This window comes from Rhinolophus hipposideros (genome assembly GCF_964194185.1).
Source record: "Rhinolophus hipposideros genome assembly, chromosome: 10".
In the NCBI taxonomy this organism is placed as follows: domain Eukaryota; kingdom Metazoa; phylum Chordata; class Mammalia; order Chiroptera; family Rhinolophidae; genus Rhinolophus; species Rhinolophus hipposideros.
The window spans coordinates 24,888,775-24,914,678 of record NC_138056.1 but is presented as its reverse complement, the minus strand read 5'-3'; the positions used below and the strand labels follow the sequence as shown (position 1 = coordinate 24,914,678).

At 32.9% G+C, this 25,904-nt stretch overlaps 1 protein-coding gene across 3 annotated transcripts in view; it reads left to right on the top strand.

Moving 5' to 3' along the window:
- ELP4 (elongator acetyltransferase complex subunit 4) overlaps positions 1-25,904 on the top strand; it is a 228,135-nt gene that overhangs the window by 30,290 nt on the left and 171,941 nt on the right. For all 3 annotated transcript variants that reach the window (XR_013994164.1, XM_081062436.1, XM_081062435.1), the window contains exons 4-5: positions 16,050-16,181; positions 23,721-23,860. Coding sequence is in view for 2 of the 3 variants with exons in the window: in XM_081062436.1 (XP_080918562.1) it covers positions 16,050-16,181; positions 23,721-23,860 (272 nt within the window). In the remaining variant the exon portion in view is untranslated. The remainder of the gene's footprint in view (positions 1-16,049; positions 16,182-23,720; positions 23,861-25,904) is intronic.

Below are 25,904 nucleotides of genomic sequence, written 5' to 3'. Positions count from 1 at the left end.
CTATATATATTTTTTAATTATAGTTGACATTCCATATTAGTTTCAGGTGTACCATTTAATGGTTAGGCATTTTGCATTAACTTTTTACCTATTATATACAGTAAAAAGTGTCTAACATCAGCCCCAGTTAGAACAAAGTTGGAGGCTAGAATTCTTTTAAGGAGCTTAAAAGTTGTATTTTTTTAAAAAATGTGTACCCAGGATAAGTACATGGTTACCAGCAGGAGTGTTACAACTATATCTTAACATCAAGCATACTAGTAAATAATTCAACTTTACAATGAATTTTGGTATATCTAATAAAGAGAAAATCTTTCATAATGAAAATGAATCACTTTATCATAACTCATTAATTGTTGGAATGAGTAACAATTCATTTAAAATGAACCATATAATATCTGATGAATTAATATAGCAAAAAGATATTTAGTAAGGAAGTATGAAAATTTAGACTAACATCTTCAGAATTCTTTTTTTTATGGACTTCAAATTCATAAATAAAAATTAAAATGGTATCTTAATTTGAAAGCATTATTTTGTATCCCAAAAAACCAACCTTTTACCCAAATATTGAATTAATTTGTTAAGATCTTACTCATTGTATCATGTGTGTTTTACTTTATTTGATGTTTTGGTTATAATTGAGATCAGAGATAACAATTGATTTAGAATCACATGAAACAGTATTATTCGCTAAACAACGTAAAGTTTAAATTTCTATTAAAAATATTTCTTTTTCTTCTGCCAATTGGTGTCAAGATTAGATCTTTGTTTGTCCTCCATCTGTTATTTACTGATCGTGGAAAAGAATTAGAAGTCTGAATCCAGTAAGTGGTCAGGTGTTTGCTTTTAGTACATTGTAGTACCGTTTGGTCTTTCTGAGTAAATAGAATACAAAAATATCTCAAGTCTGTCTTGTTTTCCTTGTTCTGCCAAAATCGAGAGAGCTACAAGAATGAAGTTAAAGAAATACCCATTGATTGGCCAAGTATATTTTTGAACTTTTTTTTTTTATTATACTCATCTCCAAAGTTGTAGTTTTAAAATGGTTCAGAACAAAAGCAATACATCATGTTATAAATAATTGAAAATTATTTTCTGGCCCTTCTATCATTCCACTTTGCAAGCTTTATGCATATTCAATAATATAAAGAATACATTTCCCCGCACATTTTTACTTTTTCTAGCCTACATAATATTTATTGTATTGCCTATCAAAACTATTTTGTCACTGTCTATCTTTTGTCCATAGTATAAGTACAAATATTACGAGAGCCCTATGAAGGCAGAGCTCTAATCACTGTATGTTCCCTTTATTTCTTTCTCAACATTTCACTTGTTCCGAAAATTATCAGGCTATCTATACACTTTTCAGTACTTACATCTCTGAAGTGCCAGTTGGACCAGGAATTTGCTATTTGACCCCAGGGTTTCACTCCTCTTTTTTCCCCCTCGCTACTTACGAGTATGAGAGCTTATTTAAAATTCTAAGTTCTCGCCTGGCAGCCACAGTTAGAGCTTCTTTGGCAAACTAAAAAGACTAAGAAAAAATATGCAAAAGCTCAGTACTGCTTCCAGTGACCTACATTTGTAGCCAGCTTTTAAAAGATGGCTGTGCCTTTTTTTCCAACAAGAAAATGAAAGATAACATAAAAACATAAAGGAAAATAAACCTACTTCACTGTCACTAGCTAGTAAGAACAATTTCTGATATAACATGAAAATAAATACACATTTGGCATTGATGTATGTGCTCAACCAACAAAAGAAAGGAATTTTGCATACAGAAAAGTAACCTGTCATATACCAGAAATGCCATACATAGCCTGTCATATTTATCCTTCAGAAGGTGAAATATATTTGGAATCTGGTTTTAATTTCTATGTTGCTGTTAATACTTAACTAGCTGTAAGACCTTGCACAAGTCATTTAACTTTTCGTATTAAGATGGAGATAACCTCCTAGATACCTTATTCCAGAGTTTCAAATTAAAAATCAAATATCTGGGGGTTTTGCTTTCTAAATCTGAAAGCACACTTATTCCACACCTCACATTTACTTTCAAAAATGTTATTTTGAACTCATTAGTAAATGAATGGTTGTAAATACTTGATGGTTATTGTTATGCTCAAAAGAAAAGTTAAAATGTTAGAACTTTATCATTCTTTGAAAATAAGCCACACAAAGCCAGAAGAAAGTATTTTACAGAAAAAGTATTCGTAAGAAAGTATTCAATCCTTTTGGGAGTGAAAAATAACTTGAAATTCTGAAAATCAGAGCCGTTAAAACTGAAAAGAAACACTTTTTCATCAGCTCCCCAAATTAACATATTACCCCATTAAAAAGGCAGCAAACCATCAAGGGTCATAGATTAAGCACACAGTCTGTGAAGATTTCTTACGTACAAAAGGGTAACTTTACTACATAAAAACCCCAAAGAAGACAGGGCTATCTCTCCTGCTAGAGTTGGGGTGATTCTATCTTTGGCCAGTGTTTCTTTCCTGAAATTTTAAGTTTTATTCATCAGAAACTCACAGGCATTTGCAGAAAGTGGCCTTAGGTCACCACATCCGTCTTTTAGTATTATGGAATATTAATGATCAGAGACATTTGAAATGTGCTTATGATTTTTGTAAAGTATTCTTACTACAGTTTGTGTGTCTATATATATGAATGTGTATAAAAGTCTGTGCTAGATTTCAAAAACGGTAGGTAGTATTATACTGAAGACTTAAATTGGAAGTAGAAAATAGATCTAAGACTATGAAGTGAAACTTCTTAGCTTTGTATTTCTTAAAACAGATTATAACATATAGGGTGCTATAGAAATTAAAGAAAATCTATTTTCCAGTTGTCTCTACTTCTCAGTACTCAATGAGCAGAAAGAGAATGTTTTGTTCTATTAACACCAAATGTACTACAAAATACAATCTTCAAATTCAATAAAAATAAAGTGATATCCAATTTCATTTAGTACCCCAAATATCCTAAGGATTTTTGTTTGTGACATTTTCCATAATGTGGGTTTATTTTGGAAAAATAAGTACGACATCTAACAAAAACAGTCACTTGTGTATTCCTGAGCTAGAGATTTAACTGATCTATACCTTATATTTTAAAATGTTTGGTTTTATCAAATTATTAGAAAAATTTTTTGTTTATATTCAATAGTGACATTTAATACTTAAAGGAATTTGTAGGAATTCTATATCAACATACAAATCCTTCTATAACTCGAATAATTATTGCATAAACTGTTTGCTTGATATAGATTTTCATACAGCATCTTGTCTTAAAAACAGGTTAATGTATACCCTTATACAGTAAACATACAGTAAACATTTACTAAAGGGAATTATTGCACATTATCTCACTAACTAAACCTGATAATACCTGTGATTAAGTGGAAAATTTAGCCCAGGTTTTAAAACGTTTCACAAAATATATTGTAATGAATATATTTTCTTCTATTACGTGGACCTTCTATTACATGGACCACCATGCATTATTTTTTCTATATCTAGTCATATATATATAAAAATACACATAATATATGTATATATACACACTATATGTAGAGGGTGCCAAAAAATGTGTACACTTTTTAAGAAGGAAAAAGCTATTAGAATTGTAATACTCAATATATACCAATAACAAAAGCTGAATACAAGTCATGTTTGACTTCTGCAATTACAAGAGGTGCTCAAAGTGTTTACCATCAGCATCCAGACACTTCTCGTTGGGCGAACTACTACTTGAGCAAAGCTGACCAAAGTGTCCACTTGTATACATGATTTTGGCACCCCCAGTGTATGTATACATAACACATACGGACACATGCAGGAGTTCACGGATTTTTAACAATGGTCATTACCTAATTAGTAGCTCTCCATTTTAACTATATTATCTCTGTGAGTATGAGTTTTATTGGTCATGCAGTTAGCACCATATTAAACATTGACAGCATTTAATACCATATATGAACTTTGCTTTGTACAGGAGCCTAGAAAGGAAAACTCCAATTTTTATGGTTGGAAATATTAATAGATACCAACAGTGCATCCTTGTTTCTCTGTAAGTAGAAACATGGAAATTCTTATTTCAAGCTTTCTAAGAAATTTGTTGTAAAGTATACAGAGAATGTTTTAAAGGAATATGTAATACAACTTTGGTATTTTGGTGTATAAAATATATAAAGTTTGATATATAAAATATATAAATTCAGAATCTGAGTTAATATATTGAGGAAAATTGATAAAATTAATGTAGACTTAAAGAAAGAAATCTTACCATTTGCAACAACATGGATGGACCTAGAGAACATTATGTTAAGTGAAATAAGTCATACAGAGAAAGACAAATACCACATGATCTCACTTATATGCGGAATCTAAAGAAAAGAATAAGTGAATGAACTAATCAGAAATAGTTTTGGAGACAAAGAGGAAAAACTGAGGGTTGCTAGATTGTCGGGGGGTTGGGGATAAGGGAGAAGGTGAGGGGATTAGAAAACAGTCGGTAACCACAAGATGGCCACGGGGTTTTGAAAATTAATTTGGGGAACGTAATCAATAATGTTGTAAAGATTTTGTAGGGTATCCAATGGACACGTGTCCCATTTGAGAGACCGCCTCAGGGATGATGTAGACGCCTGATCACTGCACTGTACACCTGAAGCTGGACAATAATGAATGCCAACTATAATTATATATATATATATGTATATATATATACATATACATATATATATATATATATATATGCTTGTATATACTTACAAGAAGCGGAGTACAGCATTAGGAATAGAGACAGTGGAAATGTAATGGCTCTGTGCCATGTCAGAGGGATAGTGGATGGGGGAAGGGGGGTCCACAGACTATGAGGGATATAAATGATAAACATCTAAGTATTCCTTTGTCTTGTGCACCTGAAACTAATAAAAAAAAATTAATGTAGACCTCATGGAGACTTGTTCTTAACCGCTTGGAAGTTTTGATTTTTTACATAAGTGAGAAAAAATAATTATGGAATCTAATAATATCAGAATGCCAAGAAACAGTACGTTTCTCTTTACACTCCTTTTAAGTCAGTGCCATCAATATGCAGTCTTAAAATCATATGGCTGCTGTGGGCGAGACTTAAGGAGTGCTGCTTGTGGTACTGGCAGGCATACCGCTATGACCTACATGTGGAATTTAAATTTGCATCTTCTTCATTTGCCTACCCTCCCTACTAGATTGCGGGAGGATTCAGGGATCAATTACATGTCTGAATTGTTCTGAGATCCTTCTATGACTGATGCTGTTAAAAATATGATGGTTTAGAATGTCATTTTAATATAGATTATGATTTGCATTTAATTGAAGATAGTGTTTTTTAAAGTTTTGTTTACTTAGTGCAACTCTTTTCCCTTCATTTCTGAATAATTGTAGCATAGACTTCCATTTCCTGAAGTTCTCTCTCTCCTTCCCTCTCAGTCAAGAAAATTGAGAGATTTTTCCAGTCTTCTAAACACTGGATTTACATATCTGGTTTACATATTAAAGAGAAATATAATAAGGATCAATGGAAAAATATTGAGGAGAGGTTTGATTTTCTATTTTTCAGATTCATGTAATTGATGTAGTTGCAAAATTAAAAGCATCATGTTTGTCAGTAGCTGAACTTGGAAGTTTAGTTAAAATAAAGGGTTTATACCAATTTCACCCTTTCTTGTAACATCAGCAATTTTTCCACCTTAATATTCAAGAAAAAAATCTGAAATTGCACTGTGTTCCCTAATCTATACTGAATTTAGTTTGAAATACGGCTGGAAATAAGTTAACTCACAAATTACTGATCTTAAAAATCTATGAGTTTTAGAAATGTTTTTGTGTAACATCAGCTCTACCCCAGACTTCTGACTTACTCCATGCAATCAATCTACATTTCTGAATGCTTTTAACAATTAAGTCACCTCTCCCCCCATAGTTTTAAATATTTAAGTGAAGATAATGTGAAGGACGTAATTTTAATATAGGGATATTCAGGTTAGATATTTGGAGTACTTTGTATTCATATTATGATAATCAATAATATCTTTGCATTTGTTTCTCTTTCTAACTTTCAGAAAATAAAGGTCCCCCCCCCCAAAAAAAAAAACAACCCAAAGTCACCAAAGCAATACACATAGTGATACAATATAATATACTTACTGATACATGGATAATGCTTAAGTAGTATTAATTATACAGTTACCAAAACCTGTGAGGATCAAAAGATTTTATTTTTAAGAAGGATTTATCATGCTGCATGGATTATGTTGCTACATAATAGCTCAGTAGTACTTCTGCTGAATTGTAAAATAGGTTCGAAAGGAGTGTGATGCCCATCGTTGGTGTAATGCATTGGTAATTAAGAGGGTGGGAGGTTAAGCTTCATTAACTGCTGAGGGATTGTATCTTGGGTTTTATTATGCCCTAGAGAACATAAAAAGTGAGAAGGGTCAAACTGTTGGAGTCAGATTTTGCTTGTGCATCTGCCAAAACAAAGACCACAAAATGGTATAGCAGTAAGCACAGAGTGGTATGAATTGAAAAGGGAAGAAATATATTACAAATAAATATATTTATCTTATGGACACGGATAAATGTTTCTGATAAAAAAATAGATATACTTACACCCGGGAGTAGATCTTGGTTTTGGAAGTTTGTAATAATTTGGCTTCATATAGGTGTTTTTTAAGTAGAATAAATAGTTGTTTTTTGTCCAAAGGTAGTGCCAGTTTCTTACTCATGTTAGTTATCTAACCTGATTCATTTGATTAAAAGAGAAATTTTATACTTTCCATCCTATCTTCTGTGTATAATTTACGAAGCCTGCTTTTCATTTTTATTTGTTCCTGATCCTTGCTACTAAATATATGGGAACTGTAAGTGCCACCTTGCAGAAAAGAACCAATAATCTGATATTCTTTGTTTTAGGAAACAGGGATATGGCAACCACGTGATGCGTTCTTTGGTGCATTGGGTTAGAAATCAAAGACGAGGGTCTTTCAAAAGTGTGAAGGAAGATCCAGATTTGTGATTGACAGCTTTAATAGTTGAATATTAAGGAGCTTATTCTTAGCATTCTCTTGAAATAAAAATTTTATCAAAACATTAATCAAATTTTAGATTAGTTACAGACATTGCAACAAATGGTAGGGATTATAGCAGTGATCACTCTGACAGGGAAGTGAGTCACAGTGAGCAGGGTAGCTGATTGCATACTTCAAAAACCATAGGGCTTACAAATATAACAACATACTAAATACAACATACAAACTTACATAATAAATTTCTGAATATTAGAAGACAAAAATACCAGAATATTTCTTCTTTCTTTCCCAAAATATCTTTTCTTGGTATATCTTTTCATTTCTTTTCACTTGAATTCTGAATAGCAGAACTGGAACCATTAAGACAGAATTTTCATATAATGGATTTTTTTCTTTTTTTTTCTTTTTGTCAGAGAATTATATAGGATGATCTGATTCTGTTGCTTTAGAATCGAGTTCTCTAATTCACAAAACTTAAAAACCACATTGCTGGTGATTCCTACTTTGTGTGGACCAATTTTTTACTTTGTTACTTTCGTTCATATTTCTGGCTAAAAGAATGATAAAAATACTGAAGAGCAACCAAATATTCACCTAGGTTTTAACTGTGTAAATTACTAGCATAATAATAATATTCTACACCATATTGGGATAAAAATTTGTTATATACAGAGGGTGCAAAAAAAATGCATACACATTTTAAGATAACATATCTTGAAATGTGTATAGGCACCCCAGGTATAACTTTTATCAGCCAGAAAATAAAACAATATTTTATATTACACACGTGTGAGAATGTCTGTCATCAAAAAGACAAGAGACAAAAGTTGGCGAGGATGTGGAGAAAAGGGAGCCTTTGTGCACTGTTGATGGGAATGTAAATTGGTGCAGCCCCTATAGAAAACAATATGGAGGTTCCTCAAAATATTATAAAGAGAACTACCATATGACCCAGGAATTCTACTTCTCAGTGTATATCTAAAAGAAATGAAATCATTATCTCGAAGAGATACCTGCACCCTTATGTTCACTGCAGTCTTATTTACAATAGCCCAAGACAGGGAAACAACATAAGTGTCCATCAATGGATGGATAAAGAAAATGTGATATATATACACACATACATATATGTCTTCATTTTATTACTAAGGTGTTACCGGTTTTTTATTTTTACACTTTCTACCTCCTTTCTTGATTCAATTTTTATACTGCTGAATTATATTTTCAAATAATTTCCTCAGAAAAGATTTGTGACAGGTAAGCTTTTGAAACGCTATGTGTTTTTTTACAAAGTGCCCATATTTTGTACTTACACTTAATAGGTAATTTTCCTGGATGGAGAATTCTAGGTTCAATATCAGTTTTCCTCATACTTAGAAGACATTGATCTTCTAAATTCCAGGGTTGCGGAGTTGTCTGATACTAATCTATTTCATTTTCATTGGTAAGCAGTATATTTTCCTCCCCTTTAAAAACTTTTAGGCTTTTACCTTTATTCCTGGAATTGTGAAAGGGCATGTTAATATTTTTATGGCTCTTTTTTCCTTTCAGCCATTGAATTCTTAGTACATCTTTTCAATTTGAAAAACTATCTCATCAGCTCCATAAAATTTTTTCCTATTTATTTCTTTGATTTTTAAAATTAAGTTTTAACAGTATACATTCTTCTTTCTAATTATTGCAACATCACAAATAAAGTCACATAGCCCAAATTCCACTCATCCCCCTTCTCCCACCTTCAAAGAAGTTAACTGCTGTTAGGAGATTGGTGTGAATTCTTCCAAACAAAAATATGCATATGTATACTATATGTAATGAGCTATTTTTGTTTTATGCATACGGTTACTTCTCATTTGCTTTGTTGGTAAATTTAAAATTTATGTACAATTCAGTGATTTCTCGTAAATGTATATAGGTGTGTAACTACTAACCAAAATCATGTTTCTGTCCCCTAAGAAATGTGCCTATTTGCAGTCACTCTCCTCTAACTACTTCTTGGACACTGGCAGCCTCTCATCTGCTTACAATCTCTATACTTTGCCTTTTCTAGAATTTCATATGTATATATGGAATCATGCAGTATATAGTATTTTGTATCTGGCTTCTTTCACTTAACACAGTGCTTTTCAGATTAACCATGTTCCTATGTGTATCAGTATAGTTTCTTCCTTTTACTGCTTTTACTAGCCTTTCAGTAGTTGATGGACATTTGAGTTGTTTCCACTGTGATAATTAAATGAAGTTGCTTTGAACATCCATGTACATGTCTTTGTATGGGCATATATTTCTATTTCTCTTGGATAAACACCCAGAAGGAGAATTCCTGGATCATATTGAAAGTGAATGTTCAATTTTTAAAGAAATTTCCAAAGTCTTTTCTAAAGCAGCTGTACAATTTTGCATTCCCATTAGCAGTATATAAGAATTCCAGGTACTTGTTTCCTTTTAAACATTTGGCGTTACCAGTTTTAAATTTTTTCTTGAAGAATTCTAGTGCACATGTAGTGATATCTCATTGTAGTTTTAATTGTCATTTTCCTAATCACTAATGATGTTGAACATCTTTTCATGTGTTTATTTGCCAGCCATATATCTTTTGGTGAAGTGTCTGTTCAACTCTTGTCGATTTTTTATTGGATTGTTTGTTTTTATCATTGAATTGTAAGTGTTCTTTTCATATTCTGTATACAAGTCCTCTATCAGATAGATGTTCAGCAAATATTTTGCCCCACTCTATGGCTTATCTCTTTGTTATCTCAATGGTGTCTTTTAAGAGCATTATTTTTTACTTTTGTCTCAATTTTTTATTTTGTATTTCATGCTATGTTTTTGTCCAATTTAAAAATCATTGAATAACCCGGGGGTCAGCAAACTTTCTTTAAAGGGCTAGACCATAAATATTTTCGGCTTTGTAGGCCACATGGTTTTTGTTGCAACTACTCAGTGCTACTGTAACCCTAAAGCAGCCATAGACACTTCCTAAGCAAATGGGCATAACTGTATTCCAGTAACAGGTAGCTGGTTGGATTTGACCTACAGGCCATGGTTTGCTGACCCCTGGAGTACCCCCAAAGCCACTAAGATTTTCTCCTTTGTTGTTTTCTGAGAATTTGTTGTTATCCTTTCCCTGTTGAACTGCCTTGAACTATGTAGAAAACCCATTAAATGTACAGGTGTTTTTCTCAACTTTCTCTTCCATTGAACCATGTGTCTACCTTACATGGACTTCATTTTTCTGTTTCTATAATTACTTGAAATCGGTATTTTTAAGTTCCCCAACTTTCTTCTTTGGCAAACTTGTATTGATTATTATGGGCTTCTACATTTCCATATACATTTTAGATTCATCTTGTCAGTGTATATGAAAAAATTTGCTAGAATTGTTCTTTTTCTTCCCTATTTTTCCCCTCTGTTCTTTGTTTTTAATAACTTCTATTACTCTCTTAAAATTCATTAATCTATGGTCTACTCTTGTTATGCCCTCACTTTATTGTCGTGAATTCATTCCCTTTTGATCATGGTTGTTATTTCAATGAAAATTGTGTTCGTAATGAATTAGTTTGTAATCCCTGCTAAGATGAATTATACTTTTTATTTCTATCAAGTAAATATTTATTGAATATCCAAATGTACAAGTTACTACTTTAAACCAAAGGAACAGCAATAGTTAAAGACTTGGAACTAGAAATCTCAGGACTTCCTGAATAAGCACATATTGTCTACTTTGTAAGAGAGTAGTGTGAAATAAAGTTCAAAGGGTAGTCACATTATTTTTCTTGTGAGTTATTTAAAGAGTTCACTAAGAATGCTATGGATACTTCCTGCCAGGAGCCAGGAAAGAGAATTAACTAATCTTGTATGAATGAGAAAATAACTCTAGAGAAAGTAAAGAGGAGGAGGATCTGAGAGAAGAGGAGAAAGAAGAATGAAAGACGATAACCTGATTTAGTATACTTTGAATTTGTCATGCAGTTGAACATTCAGGTAGAATATAGACAGAATATCCAGAAGGCAGTTAAACATCTAGGCCCAGAAATTGGGAAATGATTAGAAATAGTGATTTGCTAGCCATCATTTCTTTCTCCATGAAACATTTCCTGAATGCCTCCTATGTGCCAGAAACTATGTTATAGACTGTGCCTTCCCCCCCAAATTTCATGTCCTTCTTGTATGTAAAATGCAGTTTTTTTCCAGCCCACTAGCTCCAAAAGTCTTAACTCATTCCATCACCAACTCTAAAGTCTCATCTAATTCTCATCTAAACCAGATATGGATGAGACTTGAGGTATGATCCGGCCTTAGGCAAAATTCCTCTCCTGCTATGAACCTGTGAGTCTGTTAAACCAGACAAGTTATGTGCTTCCAAGTACAATGGTGGGACAGGCAGAGGATAGACATGCCCATTCCATACAGGAGAAAGCAGAAGGAAGGAAGACATATGGCAAGTCCAAAATTTAGCAAGGCAAGTTCCATTGGGTCTTAAGCTGCATGAATAAACTTCTTTGGTTCAATGCTGTGCCTTCTAGGCCCTCTGTAGTGTCGGCATCATGCTCCTTGGCTGGGCAGGGCACCCCCTACATGGCTCTGCTGAGTCCCACCCTTTGAAAATAAGGTGGAGACAGCCTTGCCTCCTGTGCCTGTGTACTCTGGGCCTGTGGTGGGAATGGTAGGTCTCATGATCCCTGAACCATACACAGTTGGAGTCTTTCTTCCCTTTTCTTGCAGGTTAGCTTATTCTGAAGCCAAATTGCTCAATGACAAGTCCCATAACATCCAAGAAGTTTGATAGCCGTCCTTAATTCCATCCTTCCTTGTCTGTTCCCTTTAGTTCCAACTATATCAATTGTGTCTCTACTGGTGTAATTCCAACTCTATTCTCGCTTCTGCAGAGATGGCTGATTAAGTCCACGTGTCACACCCATGATCTCTTCTATCAAATGGTTGGTCAGCCATACCCTCACTGTTCTCTTCAGAACAAGTGTTTTCATTTTTTGCCATATGGATGGGCTGAGATTTTTTCCCATCAAGTTCTGGTTCCGTTTTGCTTAACAATCCCTTCTTTAATTCATTTCTCCCCTTTTGCATTTTACTATAAGCAGTAAGGAGGAATTAAGCCACTCCTTCAAAACTCTGCTTAGAAATCTCCTCAGCTAAAAATCCAATTTCATTGCTCCCAAGCAGTGAAACACTACAAGTGAAACACTAGAAGCTTCCACAAAACACTAGAACACAGTTCTGCCAAGTTCTTTGCCACTTTATTACAAGGATTGCCTTTCCTCCAAGTGTTCAATAGTACATTCCTTATTTCCACCTTTGACTTATTAGAATCGCCCTTGACATCTCTTTCTAACTTGAGTCTCAAACTCTTCCAGACTCTACCATTATCCAATTCCAAAGCCCTTTCCACGTATTTAAGTATTTGTTAACAGCTCTGTGCGTTTTTTGGTACCAAAATCTGTCCTGGTCAGCTTGGGCTGCTATAACAAAATACCATCAACTGGGTGGCTTGAACAACAAAAATACCATCAACTGGGTGGCTTGAACAAAAAAAATGTATTTTCTCACAGTTCTGGAGGCTTAGAAGTCTAACATCAAGATGCCCGCCAATTTAGTTCCTGATGAGGACTCTTCCTGGCTTGTTGATGGTGCTTACGTGGTTAAGTGTCCTCTCCCTAGAATCCTCTGTCCTCGTACTCCAAATGGACTGCTTGTTCTCTAGGCAGTCTGCACAGTTGTTGTCCTGGCACTTCCCTTCATCATCCCAGCATTTGCCCTGCTTCTGCTCCTGGTGGAGCACATCCTCTAGTAACTTGAGAGTGGATAGAGATGGAGGGTAGGTGTGAGGTAATAGAGATTGTTTTTAAACTTTACATGTCTGAAAATGTCTTCATTCTACCTTCATTTTTAACATTAGTTTGATTAAATACAGAATACTAAGCTGGAAATAACTTTCTCTCCAAAAAGTCCCGTGTTGCTGTTACAAAGTTTGATGACATTCATATTCCTGGTCTGTTGTTTTACTCAACCCATGGAAGCTTTTCAGAGGCTTTATTGCTTCCCTGTTGTCCCGAAATGTTAGAATTATGGCATTGGTGTATGTATATTTTCATTTATAGTTTGAGTACACAGTAGGATTTTAAATCTAAAATCTCCTGTTTTTCATTTCTGGAAATTTCTCTTAGATTATTTCTTTGATTAGTGAAGGTACTGGACTAATCCTCTAAATACTTTCTTCTCTCTCTCATTTTCTATCTCTCTTGCAGCATAATGGTTAAGAGACTGAATGGTAGAGCAGGACTGACCTTCAACAAGTTAGTCTTTGTACTCCAATGTTTTCATCTATAAAATGGGTTTAATAATAGTACTTACTTCTTAAGATTGTTTTAAAGATTAAATTTGTTAATTGTATAAAGGGCTTGGAATAGTGCCTGGCAGTTGGAAAGCACTTTCAAACATGTTAGCTACTGTGATTTTTTTTTTTTCATTGTCTATGCATTCGTTATCATCATCATTGTTCTTTTATTCTGAGAGATTTGACCAACTTGATCTTCTAGTGCTCATGGTCAGTTATTTTCAAATCTGCTATTATATTATTAATTTCTAGAAATTCGAATTTTTTCTGATTGTTTTCTTTTACTGAAGTATTTTACTTTTTTATACATCATCTCTTATGGTAAATATTGCTTTGTTATTCTTTTTGAAGTTTTTATCTGTTTCTGGCATTGTTTCTGTTTCCTGCTTGTTTGTTTTGGTCTTTGAATCCTTAGTCGATGCTTTTCTCAAATACCTGCTAATTCTTGTCTCCTTTAATAATGAAGAGTGAGGGACTGGAAAACTAACTGGAAATGCTGTATTTGTATTTGGACACGTATTTGGACACGTAACTTGTAGTCGGACAGATTTATTGTAAACTTAGCTAGTGGTGTCTCTCTGAAGGTCTTTTTCTCTTAATTTTGACCATTTCCCCAGGGAGGAATCCTCTGTAATCTCCTAATCTCCTGCCTCTTCTGTTTAAGGATGGCTTCTGGCCTTCTGAGAGCCTAGCAGTGGGAGCCAACTGTGTCTGTGTGTATGGGAAGAGGAAGTTGTCTCACCCTGCTGTCTGAAGACTTTCAATGAGTTACCCTGTCTCACCCCTGCCCTCTACAGTGCTCCTGCTTCCAAAGTTTGTCTGATTTGACCTCTCCGTTTCTCTTGCACAGTGGGGGAGGAGTAGCATCCTGGCTCTTAGGGGGAAATAGAGGACCTGGGGGCCTTTTACAGATTTTCTACCTATTTTCCTTTTGCACAAGAGTGTTGCTCCTTGCTGCTCAAGTTACTGGTTTGTTTTTCAACTGTGCCAGTTGTTGAGATTTGTTAAAGCCAAGTGGTAGAAACTGGGGTGTTAATTATATTATTCTCTGTTCTTTTCTATGTGTTTATATAGCTCATAAAAAATTTCAGATGCAAAGGATTTGTGTTTATTAACAACAATGTTTATTGTAGCATTCTTTGGACTGCAAACAACCTAAAGGTCCAACAGTCGGGAAACAATCAACTTAATTTTAATTAAGCTATAGAGTATAATATTGTGCAGCCATTGAAAATCTTATTTTTGAAATATGCTTAAATATGGGATATCACAATATTGTAAATTGTCTTCTCTGGAACCAGATAAGAGTTGTTTAGTAATACAAGTTTTTGTTGAGTGCTTAACATGCAGCAGGTGCCATTCTCTGCATTTTACATTTTTAATTCATTTATTACTTACAACCACCACCCAGTGAAGTGACTTTTTCCTCCATTTTTCAGGTGATAAATGGAGACATAGAGAGGTCCAATAGGTGGTCAACATAACCACAGACAAAGCTACTAGTGCATAAAGTCAAGATTTGGACACAAACAATCTAGTTGCAAAATTCAAACTCATAAACTTTATGCTGTATTGTACTATATGCCTCACAAATGTTTATTTGCATTGGAAAAATAAGTTACTTTATATTTTTAAGATACTAGTGGTTTACTAGGAGTGATGGATTCAGAGCTAATATGATATAACTAGTTTCTAATACTGGCATAAATTAAAGTGTGAATCTTTTTGGAGGTCTTTTAGGAGATGACTAAAATATATGATTAATGTATTTTCCACCTGATTAGTTGACATGATTCTAAGCATAAATAAATTTGATCTTGAAAAGTAAAAGTGGAAATTTAGACCGCTAATGACACAGCACAAAATTATCTTTATGATTCCGGCTAATAAAAAATACAATTACTGCATGTGCTTTCCTTCTCCAAGAAACTTGTATGCTTTTCTCTTTGCATTATTTCTATAGTACTTTTTACAAAAAAAAGAAAAAAAATGTTTCTCATATGTTTTTTTATAGTCACTCAGTAGGTCAGCTTCCAAAATAGAAAATGTAAAATTGGAATTCATTGTCTCTTCATTTAATCAGAGATTTTAAATTCATTTTTTTTAAAAGAAGAGGCATAAGTTTGCAAAACTAATGTTTGATATGGGCAAAATAAATGTTTTTATTCTTAGTTCTTATTCACCCATTATTTCGGCGAATGAGTTTTTTGAATTCTAGAATTACAAACCAGTAAACAGATTGTACACATGCTTTATTTTTACTTTGTGACAAACATAACAATAATTACATTTAATACGTAAATGCTAATTCTAGACTTTGCTTTATGTGTATAAACTTAAAATATGAGCACAGCCTCTTGTTGCAATAACAGTTGTTTTTTGTTAGTGTGAAAATTGGAATATATTTTTAAAATTCTAGTTCAATGCCAGAAATTTAAAATACGCATACCCATTTTCTCTGGTTTGAATGTCTGTTAGTCATGGCTTTATGTTTGAACCAATTTTAAAGCATCTATTTTAATATATTGGAAAGTTGTAATAGCACTAATATTATCACTTAAGAAAATTGTCATATTTTTTACCACACATGCTCAATAATGTATCATTCTGTTTTCCTAGGAACTTCCTGCACCATTACTTGATGATAATTGTAAAAAAGAATTTGATGAAGACATATATAATAATAAAACACCAGAATCTAACATTAAGATGAAAATAGCATGGCGTTACCAGTTATTACCCAAGATGGAGGCAAGTCAACATACAAACTATTTCTAAAATTTGCAAATGTATTTGTTTTCATTTTATGGAAGCTCTTACTGCGGACATGTTGTTCTCTAAATCTAATACGATGTGTATTTATTTAAATGACCAAATGTTTCATTTCCAGAGGATTTAATCAAGATGATATATTTCTTTAAAATAAAATTAGAGCAAATTGGGTTTTTTTGTGTGTGTTTTTAACCGAAATAGATTATTTCATTTTTTCCATAATCTCCATATAGAATTTTATTCTAGAGTTGTAAGGCAGAGTAAGTAAACTAACAAAGCCATTTGTCTCCAGCACGGTTACCTCTAAATAGTCAATGTAAGTGGTGGTTCTTTGTAATTACTATTTTTATTTCTATACATTTTCAACCATTATACTTTCAAACTCAGGTATCTGGTAACCTGACCTATCCAGGATTGACTAAGAAATAGGAACTTAGGGAAGATTTTCTGAGAAGTCAGAACTGATGTCAGTAAGTCTGCCCACTAAAGTTCGTGAACACTGCTTCTGGGAACAGCTCTGTTCATTTATTAGCTCCCTTGTTTGTTTGTTTGCTTCATGCATTTTTCAGAGCACTCTAAAGTCTTAACCAGACATTATCATACTGATAGAAAGAGAGAGAAATTCCCACAGTCCATCCTCTGTGGACGTCACGTGGACGTCAGTGTTACTTTTCCCAAGGACAGAAATACAATTACACACAACACTGTTTAACTGCAAAATGCCCAATTTGGTTTCCTATTTCTACTACCTCCTGCTAAATGCATGGCAGACTCTCTCAGTCGCGGCACCCTCCTGTGAAGCCTAGACACAGCCTTAGAATTCTCTGTCGAGTGTTTGGGTGGTCACACCAGTTAATGAGAGTTAGTGGTACATGAGATGAAACCTGTTTGCCACTATAAGGCTGCAATATGAAAAAATTTTTCAAGATTCTATATAAGATCTATACAATTTAATTCAAGCCTACCTTTTTAGTCTCCTCCATGTGTGTATAAAAACACTATATTTACCCATCCTATGGGAATTGCTCCTCATGAACTGCTTGTAGTTCTGCTGATAATACTTTGCACTTTCTTATTCACCAACTCATCCTTCTCCAAGTGCAAACGTTACTACACATAATTATCTAGTTTTTTATTTTTGTTTTCATAGCACTTCATGTATTTTAAAGTATTTCTATATATTGTTTTATAATTAATATAACTCTTTTCCACTAGCTAGAATTCTCTATGAAGGCAGACAGCTTATTTTGTTTTCTCTTTTTTTTTAGTACCAATGTTAATGCCCATGTACTCAATAAATATTTAGTGAGTGGTAAATGTATGCATTCACTCAGAAGATTATTGATTAAGCATCAACTGTGTACCAAATATAAAATATGTTATAATAGGTATATATTAAGCAATGGTAAATTGTTCTAATTTGATGGGAGAGCTATTTGAAGAATACGATTTTTAAGCGGTGGTTTAAATGTAAACAAACTGCAAACTGGAGAGAGGATATTTACAACTCATAGAATAAGGAATAAATATCCATATATGAAGAACTTCTAAAATGAATAAGGAATAGTTTACCAACCCAATTTTTAAAATGGGAAAAAATATGAAAATGAAATTCACATGGCTGTTAAACATACGAAAATAGATGCTCAATTTCAGTTACAATAAGAGAAATACAAATTGAAACTACACTGATCTGCCATTTTTTCATATTTGACTGTCAATATAAAATGTTTGATAACACTAAATTAGCAAGGGTGTGGGAGATTGGTGTTCTCATACATTGCTGGTGGAAATTTAAGTAGGTACAACTTCTGTGAAGGTTTATTTGGTAGTATCCTTTAGAATTACAAAAACATACATGTTGATCCTTTTGGAAGTTTACATGATGAATATATTTACTCAGATGTAAAATAAAATACTATATATGAGCTATTTAAGCAGCGTATTTTTTAATAGCAAATGATTGAAAATAACTATCCTTCAATAAGCAACTAGTTAAATAAATACTGGCATATGTGTATAGTAGAATACCATACATTTGTATTTAAAAAATAATAGGAAGCTCTATGTTATCAGTAGTTGTTGCAGGCATAGCCTAGGTTGGATGTGACCAAGATCTGGGTACAAGACTCCAGAATAAGTGTAGTTATTCTGTTTAGGAAAATGTGAGTTGAGTGATAGAGTTTAAAACAAAGAATGCATTACTAGCACTTGAATACCCTAATGGCAAAGAATTTTGTATCTTTGATTTGGCAGATTCATTTAAGCAACTGAGCTTAACAGTGACTCTTTTGTAAAGAGTGACTGTATTCTAATTTTTCTACTGGTATGTTCTAATAGAGTTAATAAAAACAAACATAAATTCTACATTAAATGTGGCTTTTTTTGTTAAAGACAATATACCAATCCAATTTTAGATTATATAAGTCACTTGTGTCTTCCATTTCCTTTATTTTTTCTCTTACCTAGCTAGGTTTTGGTCTTTTCATTAGTTGTTAGCATTCTTCAAGTGAAATTGTCAGTGAAAATGCAAATGACTGAAACTTGAAGCAATTTTTCTTATGGCTTGTTATAAAATCTGTTTAAAGTTAGAAAGTTCTTTGTTTCTTTATAATTCATTTTTTCTTTTTAAAGCTATAGATGCTATTCCTGTTCTCTTTTACATGTAAATGAGAAGTCCTTATTTCATTCTCCCCTTTCTGAGTTTTGCATGACTGCAGTTGTTTTGATTGTCTATGGGAGCAAACTTCTCAGAAGTTACATATTAACATATAAACCCAGTGCTCTTACAATGATCTTCCCCAGATGACTTAGTTTCCCCGTTTCTTCAAGTCTCCACTAAAATATCACTTTATCAGGAATGTCTTCCTTTGTCACTCCATATGAAATAAAACCATTGTCTCTCTCTCTCTCTGTCTCATCTCCTTTCACTGCCTTATTTTTCTTCAGGGAACTTAATTGTCATCATCTAGCAGGTAATACAGCATCTGTCTCCTCTACCAGAATGTAAGCTAAATGAGAAAAAGGGACTTTGACTATTTTGTTTTACTGGCATATAGTGGGTACTCGATAGTTACTTGTTGAGTAGTACACAAGTGAATGAATTACATAATATGTGAATTAAATGTGAAACCGAGTTAAGTTGCCTTAATTAATTCAAATGAAATAACAGCCTGTTTTGAATTTATAGTCAATGATCAAACTTAAGTTTACTAGTATTTACTAGTGAGTTCTGTCAAGTTTAGAAAATAGAATCATCTTCTGGCTTCTTCCTTTTTCTTTGAAATGTCACCAGCACGTATATTTGCCTGTCACAGACATTTTACATATGGTGATTTGTCCAGATTGATAGACATTGGTGAACACTCGTCCTCATCTACTTTATAAATCCAGACCTTACTTTGCCATTATCGGTTGAAAAACAGCAACAACAAAACCCTGGGTTTTCTGTATTTTGCTTGGGCCAAAATATAGTTAACAGTATTACGAGGGAAGATTAAACAAGTAATCCAAAACTAACCACCGTGTTTCCTCGAAAATAAGACCTAGCCGGACCATCAGTTCTAATGTGTCTTTTGGAGCAAAATTAATATAAGACCCGGTCTCATTTTACTATAAAACGGTCTTATCTAACATAATATAATACCAGGTCTTATATTAATGTTTTCTCCACAAGACGCATTAGAGCTGATTGTCCAGCTAGGTCTTATTTTGGGGGAAACACGGTATGTCAATTATCAGAAATGCATTTTAATATAAGTTGTCATGAGGTCCCAAGAGTGAGGTCATATTACCATTTAGGGAATGCCAAAGGGATAAACATATGCACACCTAAGTCAAAAACAGTAGCACAATAAAGCAGCACTTCTTCCAGTTCCCGGGCAGTTTTAAAAAGACCCACTCCCTCATCCTGTGATTTCGTTCTCTTACCTAGGTGCACATGTCCTCCTTTCCTCTCCAGTCATCAAGCCCTATTTTCTCTTCACCCCAGGAATTGCTAGCCTGCGGCATATTCTGAGACTTAATTTATTCGATATTGTAGAGTTCTCCTACCAAGGCCTACAATGGCTGCAACAATTCATGACAGTGTATTAGATCTTTATTCTGTTCAATCCTCATTATGCTTTGGTTTTCTATCTTAGTTGTTCAGCCACAACAAGCCTGTGATGGATGTGTGCATGTTGTCAATAACAACAAATATCATTTTTTCAATAAGGCAATGTAATTACAAAGGATAGTGATGAATCTTCTGATTCTCTAGTGGATCATGACACAATAATAATAATAACATTTACATAGTGCTTTACAATTTACAGAATGTTCATAGCCAATGTTGCATTTGATTCTCACAACAGCCTAGTGAAATATTTATTATTGGCTCTAATAGCTGGTGATTAAACGGAGGCTCAAAGTGGTTCAGTAACCATTTGGGTTCTTGCTTTCCGTTATGCCATACTGAGAAAAAAGAAATTATAATCATAAGAAAATATCTTATTTAGACTATTTATTTGTGATGCAGCTTTCCTTTGAAATTTGTTTCTTTCTAATATATTGGAGGTGAGAGATTATTCCTCCTGGATTCCGCATCAAAGTTTATTTTCCTTTAGCAACAGTAAATTTTTACTGAACCATTACAATTTACCCTCTTCCATAGTTAACAGTGTTAATGGGTAGTTTATGAATGTGAAAGAGGAGTTTTCATAATTTAAAACTAAAGCGAAATGTTCTTATTAAAATAAGTAAACTGACTAGTTATTAATGATAGTTTGATTTTTTTAAATGCATCTTTTTTGTGTGTGTAGTTGACAGTTTTTCATGGAGTATTATTATTATTAGGTTTAAAGCATTTAATTATCCTTTTTAGAGGAATTACTTTAAGTCTTTGTTTTACAATTCCAGGCCTCAAAAGATTTCACAGCATTTCAAAAATCTGATTATATGTTAATGACAGGTCTCGCATAGAAAAAACTTACAAAATTGTTTCTTTTTTCCTTGAAGAGTATATTTATTTTTCATTTTCATTTTTTATTGAAGGATTAAAGTTTTTCATAATTGAAAAACGTTTTCATGTCTACCTTCTGAATATTTTAGTTGTCATATCTAATCTTAATTTTTTAAAAAAAATTAATAACAATTGTAATGAAATCTTCCAAATTTATTTTTTCATTTTCAAGAATTATCTATTTTCTGTATATAAACTATCACAGCATGAAATCAATTTTCTGCCTTGATTCATCCCAAATCTAAGATTTCTATCACATTAGTATTATAATTAGAAACATTAATAGAGACCGGCAACTTAAAAAGCATACTTTGCTTCTTGACAATTTAGCATATTTCTCTAAGCACACAAGGACTTCAAGAACCTTCAGTCCGCTAATAAATTTATTAACTCAAACTTAAAAGAAGTGAAAAGTCTCTCTTTCTTTCTCTCTCCCCATGGCCAGTCTGCTAAAATAGATTATTCATGCTTATTTGATTCAGGTAGGCTTTTGCAAGCTTCCCTACTAGGCCTGGGAATGTGGTACATTGAGGTCTTTTCAGAGGCTTCTGACATAGACCAAGCTTTTATTGCATGGTGTTTTATTATTACCAAATCCTAGTCTCCACCCAGTTTGTAGGCACTCTGCTTATTCTTTTGAATCAGGAAAGGTTATCACCTACCTTAATCCATGCAGCAGTGTGGATTAAGGACACCAGTGTGCCCCAGGATTCTCAAAGAGGATCCTGGAAACTTCTTGTTTCTTCTTTTTTGCTGTCTTTACTAAATTCTATTGGGCCTTAGAGGGATTTGCATCTGAAATGGGCAACCTGGTGTTTTTCTCAATGAAGACATCAGATCAAAGTTCAGTTAGTCAAGGCCTTTCTAAAACATTAAGGGGGCTTGGAGTTACACAATAAAAAGATGAGCTCTAGCAGAGATTGCAGTAAAAACATTCTGAACTATAATCCGGATAAAGAATAGATTATAGGCCAAAGAACAGACCTTGTTTAAATTGCTTTAGACTAATAACTTTACATTTTAAAACTTTACACCCTATTTTTAAGAAATAAATTCTAACATCACATAATTTTTTTGGTCAATACTTTCATAGTAAATAGATAAATCATCTTTTGGGAACCATACTTCTATATATTGTATTGTATTGTATTGTATTGTATTGTATTGTATTGTATTGTATTGTATTGTATTGTATTGTAAAGATTAAGCCAATTAATAGGTCTCTTTAATTAATGGAAATTAATAGCACCTTATGGAGGGATGAAGTCATTTTATGTAGAAAATAAATGTCAAACCGATGAACTTTGTATCTGAGAAGAATGTTTCTTTTAGGCTTAAATTTTTTTATTCTACATTACTGTGTAATTTGATGTTTGTAGGCATTTAATTTAAGAATGTGAATCCTTAAAGTTTTAAAAATGCAAATATCAACTGTCAAGCAAATGTATTTTAATCTAAATTATAAAGCTGTCAATTTCTTAGTAAAATAAGTTGAGAACCTACCCTGTATAGTTCTTCAATTTCTCTAGAAATTATGTAGTTTTGTTGAATGTTCTGAAACTTGTCTGTTTTGTAGCATTCAGGACAGTTGAAATTATGTAAATTTAGATCAGAGATTTCATTACAACCTATTGCCAGGTGCAATCTGTTAGTAGTTCTACTTTGGATAGTGGTGTATATCTATTTCTAATGTGCTGAATGAAAGAAATCAGCCCAGCGTTCATTCAAAGCAATATCAGAATAATATTATGTTACTAGGATTTTACTATCTTATGTAAATAAATTCAGCATCAGAAGTGATTAGAGTTTCTTAAGAGAAAGATAATTTGTTGGAGAAATTGTTAGTGGAGGGCACAAAAGAGGAATTATCAATGAACTAATGATTATGCCAGATTTCTGATTTATTTATTGTAACATATATATTCTCCCACTTCATAATGTGCTTTGTTCCCATCTGGGGTACCCTAATACATTTTATACTATAAGTTTAATGTTAAGTTTGTAAGAAATGCTGAATATATATAGAGACTATCTTGTGAGAATTTTGTTTTAAAATGATGCTCAGTTTAATATATTTGAATAGCTGGCTTCTTTTAGGCCACTCACTAGTGAATTCATTTGGCTTCAGTTTTCTTTGGTTCTTAGCTACTACGTATTTAATTTGTCATTAAAACCTGAAATTTTTAAGAAATAATTAAGACTTACATATATTAAATTTCTTAACCTAGAAAGGTATACAGTATAGTAAAAAAACCAAAGAGGTGTTTAAATTCTTATCTAACCTAGGGAACGACCAAGACAAAATGGAAGATGAATAGGTTGATTTCTAACTACACAGTTGAAATAATAAAGATTGTTGTATGCTTTGAAATTTAATGTCTGTGTATATCAGCTCTTCCTTATTAGCATTAAAAATGCATAAATATGTCAGTGTTTTGCTGAGTGTAGGAAAAATAAATTGTCATTTTTAAAAAAACAGTATTTTTTTAAACAAAGAATATGGGTTTTCTTAACAGGCTGGACCAGTATCATCTTCAAGATTTGGTCACTATTACGATGTATCAAAAAAGATGCCACAGGAACTCATTGAGGCTTCAAATTGTCATGGATTTTTTCTTCCAGAAAAAATATCTTCAACTCTTAACATAGAACCCTGGTAAGTCAATGACCCAATTCTGACTTCAAAGATTAATAGAATGCATTTAACTGCGTTCTTTGAAAGAATGCATATCAGAAGTATGTCCTAATGATAAATGTTATTTTCTACATAATTTGTAACTTTAATCGTGCATGTTTCATATTTTATTATACACAGTTTTCTTCTTTTTCTGTTCTTGTAACTGTTGGACATGCTGTTACTCTTAATTGACAACTTTAAAAGTTCAGATACCAAATTTACAATACCTGCTGTTTTTATTTTCCAAAAAATGCGAAAAAGGTGTAAATCAGGGTCTTTCAGCTGGAAATGCAAAAAGATATGTTATTCATGGATAACAATGGCAGTGAAAATGGTATGAAGTAATGCTATTTCTCCATATTTTTCATTAAGTTCTCTTTTAGAAAGTAAGCAAGTGTATGTTTTCCAATATTTTATTTATTAAGGCTTTCTATTTCTAGTTAAGCTGTAAATAAGACCACCTATATATTTTTATATGACTTATGGGAACTTAAGGTTTGAGTTTTACAATGAAGAGTTTTAAGTATCAAATCAACACGTTTATAGTGCTAACTTTAAGATAAAACTCTGAAAATTACAGAACTTGACATTGAATAATTTATAAAAGTGCTGAGAATATTTAATTTTAATTCTTATTGCAGTTGGATCAAGGGAAGATCATCTATGGAATATGTTGTTGCCTCTGTTTTCTTTCTTTTGCACTGTAAAACCATTACTTTCAAAATGAGATGAGTTATTAAATGAAGAGTTAATGACAGAAAGTTGTGAACTGAAATGGCTTAAAAATCTAGTTTTCCAGAAATATTACCTAAGAATTTAGTGAACACTATCCTATTTATTTTTATTAAATCTGTTTCAAAAAAAAAAAATCTTTGTTATGGTATTCTCTAGTCTGTAGCTAGAGACTTATGAAAAGGGGTGCTTTGATGTTGTTTTAGTATTAATAGCTGCCGCTAATGAATGACTGCTATGTGCCAGTCACTCTACTACGTACTACTTTACCTTTATTATCTATCCCATAAAAGTAAATATTCCCATTTTTCCAGAAGAAGATACCCAAATTCACAGAAGTGATTTATCTGAGGTACAACTATTAAACAATAGAACCAAGATTAAACTAAGTCAGAGTATCCTTCTTTTTGCTTTACTGCCTCAAAAGATTTTTGTGTCCTTCACCTTCTTTACCTTCCTATGTTACGGAGGAAAGCGTGTTGACAAAGACATTTTTTTTTTAAATCTAGGTTCCTTTACAGAGTCCATCCTACTGTTAACCTTGGGCAAATCCCTTAAATTCAGTGAAAATAAGTATCTTCCTGTGAAAAATTAAGGGGGGGATACCACTTATACCTACTTCACTAATGTTTTTTCCACTAACTTTGAATGGTTATATTGATTATACTAGTTCCTAATTTTTGCCATTCACTGAACCAGACATACATATACATACAGGTTTGGGAAATAGGTCAAAATAACTTCAATGATTTCCTAAATCATTGAATGATGTAGTAAATGATGGAACCCAGACCCAAAGTCAGTTCTTTCCGAAACAGAAATGTGTGTTAGCAATAATGCTATACTGCCTCCATTCATGGAGTGCTTAGGGAAATAAAAAAATGTAAAATGTACATTAAGTATGATATAAGTACATGAAAATTAATTTGTGAGACATTTTGTAGTTAAAGAATATACATATTTTAAGGATAAAACTTTTCTTAAGTTATAAATTATAAGATTTTTCTTCATTCATTCAACAACTAAAGAGAGGAGGAATTTAACAGTTCCAGGCTTTTGATCATAGGATATCTAATTTAATTCTCCCAACAACCCTCTCAGAAAAGTAACATTATCCCAATTGTATAGGAAACTTGAGGTCAGAGATGCTAAGAAGCTTCCCGACTCTTGCAGGTTATAAATGACTGAAGTGACACCCAAACCCAAGTCCCCAAAACCACTGCCCTCTTTTCTGTCCCAGGTTGCCTCCATTTCTGCTACAGCACATGTACAGCACACGAAGCTCGGTGCC